General features: G+C 49.7%; 1 protein-coding gene across 1 annotated transcript in view; it reads right to left on the reverse strand.

Moving 5' to 3' along the window:
• The window catches only part of ATP7B (ATPase, Cu++ transporting, beta polypeptide), a 68,059-nt gene that overhangs the window by 8,852 nt on the left and 55,341 nt on the right, over window positions 1–3,866 (reverse strand). Inside the window, exons 14-16 of the mRNA XM_006879519.1 lie at window positions 3,341–3,523; window positions 2,077–2,230; window positions 1,242–1,385 (exon numbers count right to left, since the gene is read on the reverse strand). Coding sequence (XP_006879581.1) covers window positions 1,242–1,385; window positions 2,077–2,230; window positions 3,341–3,523 — 481 coding nt within the window. The remainder of the gene's footprint in view (window positions 1–1,241; window positions 1,386–2,076; window positions 2,231–3,340; window positions 3,524–3,866) is intronic.

The following is a 3,866-nucleotide window of genomic DNA, read 5'->3' on the forward strand; positions in this document are numbered from 1 at the left end:
TTTTGTATATGGAGTGAGGTGGGGATCTTGTTTAATTCTTCTGCAGATAGTTTTCCAATTTTCTGAGCATACTTTTTGCAGAGCATGTCTATTACTTATCAGAGAGCCTGGCTCATAAAAAGAGTGTGTTTATTACTAAAGCATGAGAAATGTAACAAACGCTAACTTAAAAAGTGAGGAGAATCCAAAACAGAAAATCATTCCTTCCTTTTTGTCTCTTCCACAAAAAACATTTTGTAGACTTCTTCTTGAGTGAATTTTGACAGCGAAGCAGGCAGGCTTTCAGGAACTGGAGTGGGAACGAGAACAGACTGGGGTAGGGGGTGGTGTCTGACTGTCAAAGGCATCAATGAGAAAGACTCTGGTGGTCCAGCTGCCAAGGCAGAGGGTTTACGGAGATCTAGAAGAAGGTATGGCAGTGGGACAGGGCCCTTGTGCCATAGTGAGCTACATGCAATGCTAACTGGAAGGTCGGCAGCTTGAATGTGCCCGCAGCTGCAAAAGAAAGATGGGCAGTTTCCTGCCATAGAGATTTACAGCCTCAAAACCCCAGTGGAAGGCCACGAGGGGTCAGAAGTGATTTGATGCCATGGCAGTGAGAGCAGGAAAAACAAATGAGAGACAGTTTATCTGGTTAAAGCATTCCCAATACAGCACCAGAATTCACTGTTTCTTCTTTGCATACAATTTTACATCTGCTACCACAAAATAATACAGATATGGGTCTAATCTCTCGGCGATGGAAAGTCAGAGACATAACCTATGTGCTGAGACACAGGGAGTCCACAGGCTCCACGAAAAACAAAACAAAACAAAACAAACTTCACAAATCAAAAGCTCGAAGTGCAAGGGAGTGCATCCTTTGACAGAGTCTTCCTGTTAACCTTGGTGGGTGCGCTCTGGTGACCCAAGTGGAGCTGTACTGCCAACCCAAAGGCACCTGGTTTTGAACCCATCAGCTGATCTGAGGAAGAAGAATGGACAATCTTCTCCTAAGAGACTAACTACCTTTGAACCCCACTGGAGGGTCAGTCAGGAGTTGGTTCTGTCTCACTGGCACCCAGCACCCGGCTTGCCTGCTGGGTACAGTATTTCTTCAAGCGGCTTATTTGGATGGACCTAGCAGAGAGGTGTGAGGAGGATGGCTTCCTACTGTGACCTGAGAGGAAACTAGGAAGAGGCTTTTGGATCCAGAATAAAGACAACAAAAACTGACAGACAGGAAGGCCGGGGAGAAATACCGTCGATAGCCACCAAGACGGCCGTCTGTCCTTTCATTTCATGGTCAGCCATGGCGTCACTGACATCGCTGGAGATGGTCAAGCCATTGCGCCTCATCCACTCCCGGTTCCCGATCAGCACAGAGAAGGTCTTGGGGACTGCGTCTGCTCAAGAAAGACCCTGGTTACCCCAAAGGGCTCCGTTCCACTGCAGGGAAGAGCTGAAAGCCATGGACCCTTTCAACTGCAAAATATGCGTTTACCATTCTAAAACTTACTGCCTGGTAATAAGTACCTCCCATAACACCATCCTTAAAAGTCCAAGGGGTGCAAGGCACAATCAATGCATGGAACATATGGGTGTAATCATGCATTAAGAGGTCTATGTCATACAAGTGAGGATTTGATAAGCACGTTAAACCATTAATATCGTTGCTGTTAGGTGCTGTTGAGAATGACTCATAGTGACCCTGTGAACAAGAGGTCCGAGCCCTGTTCTGCCCTGTGCTGTCCTCGTCATTTTACACGAGCGCACCGCTGCAGTGACTCTGTCAACCATCTCACTGAGGGTCGTGCTCTATTTGCCTTTAGAGGTCTCTGCTGATTGTTTCCCAACAGTTATCAGGACATGCCACACCAACACACAGGAGGACACCAGCTCTGAGGGCACAGCTCTGACACGCCAGCTCTGAGGGCACAGCTCTGACACACCAGCTCTGAGGGCATCAGCTCTGAGCGCACCTGCACCTCAGGCAGGCATATGGAAGGCCTCTCTGTGGTTTGGCTCGTCTCCACGTCCACCCAGCCAGGCCCAGCCACCAACAGACCCAGCAGGAGAGACAAAAGCCAGTGCTACCTTTCTCAGCGGGCATGCTGCCAATGCCACTCAGGTGCCCAGCCTTCTCCTTTGCAGCCAGGATGCCGTCCACATTGCTGACTTTACAGCCAATCCCACAGCCTGGAACTGCCTGGAAGTCTGTGCAGTATCCCAAGGTTTCTGTTCCCAGCTCCTATGAAGGAAGGGGGAGAGGAGAACCAGAAAACAGAAAGGCAGAGTAGAGACGTGGGGGTGACAGCAGGTGACATACACAAGCCAGGAATTAAGAAGAAGAGAAAGAAGAGAGATCAACTGTTAACCTTGCATGGTGTCTCTCTAGCTGATACAGCTATTAGGTTTATGAAATCAAAAGGGACTGAACCTTCTCCCGTGGTGGACAGCTCCTGACAGGTTATTAACGCAGGAGAAAGGTCATTCACTCCAAGACCTCCAGTTAAAGGGGTGTGCAGGTGAAACAGAAGAGATAAGGTTTTTGTCTTGCATGTAACTTCCTAGAAGTGACGGCACAGAAGTGGTAAGGAAGCTATAGTGAAGCTGTGAGAGGTTAAGTGGCCGGTGTTGGAACCCGGCAGGAGAAGGGGAGGCGTGGTAGAAAAAGGGGGAGCTTCCTTATGGGGGCTAGCAAAGCAGTAAACGCCAGGATGACTGCGGAGGAGCCGGGTTCTCTGGAAACGTCAGAGAGGAGTGTGAGCCGGCATCTGTCCCACAGGGAGACAGAGCATCAGTGAGGTCGTGGGAGAGCTCCTGATGGGCAGAGGTGACAACTTCCTACAAAGACACCTATGGCACCTTTTTATATTTATGGATGACAGCATCTGCTTGGGCACTTTAAACGTTCTCAGGGCAGTGGTGGGCATATCTGGTTCCCTGTACATTAGACTCAAACCCCTCACCTGTGCTCACTCACTTCTGCCGCCCCCAGGTGACTGGGTCTTCCCCTCCCCGATATGCCTGATTAATTTTTGTGTCCCTTGGCTGAACTTTCACAAGTGCATGGATCCAGATGTTGGGAACTCCCCTCAGAGGCAAAGCTCATATCTTGCTAGGGTTTTCGGCCCCAAAGCACAGCAAGGGCAGATGGCCACCAGGGTGTGAAGAAGCCCACGATGCCACCTTCTGAGGGCACTGCTGGGACCACACTCATTCCAGAGGCACCTGGTGTTTCTCAGGCTACCCAGACCATGCCAGCTCTAGCCATTGACTCAGAAGCTGCTGGCCAATGAAGGAGAGGAGGTCAAGGCCAAGTTCGGGAGGGGATAGAGCTGAGCCAGAGGCCACATACCTCTTTACAGTACTTGGTGACTGCCACGCCCAGAGGGTGCTCGCTGCTGGCCTCAGCAGTGCCCACCACAGCAAGAACCTTCCGGAGGGGCAGCTCAGCCACGTCCACAAGCAGGAGGACTCGCATGACTTTGGGGACCCCGTGGGTAATGGTGCCCGTTTTGTCAAACATCACGGTCTTGATCTGTCAGAAACAAACACATCTTGGTGATGACAAATAGACAGGAGGGGCTTTGAGAGGCGACATCAACTGTCAGTCACAATGACAGCCAACCTGCCTCCAGCAGAGGATGCCCACGGCCGTCAGGGGATTCCAGCACCTGCTGGGTTCCCAAGGCAGTACATCTTTTGTCTCTCTCCACTTTATTTGGTTTGCATACAACTTTCGTATATACAATGTGCATCATTCATTTATACTGTGTTTCTCACATTCCTACATTCACATAGTTTTTCACTCACTCATATACATTGAATGATCCAGGAAGTATTAAGAGAAGATGGAAGGAATATACTGAGTCATTATATAG

This window comes from Elephantulus edwardii, unplaced genomic scaffold (assembly GCF_000299155.1).
Source record: "Elephantulus edwardii isolate Elephantulus edwardi_28Jun2011 unplaced genomic scaffold, EleEdw1.0 scaffold00004, whole genome shotgun sequence".
Taxonomy (NCBI): domain Eukaryota; kingdom Metazoa; phylum Chordata; class Mammalia; order Macroscelidea; family Macroscelididae; genus Elephantulus; species Elephantulus edwardii.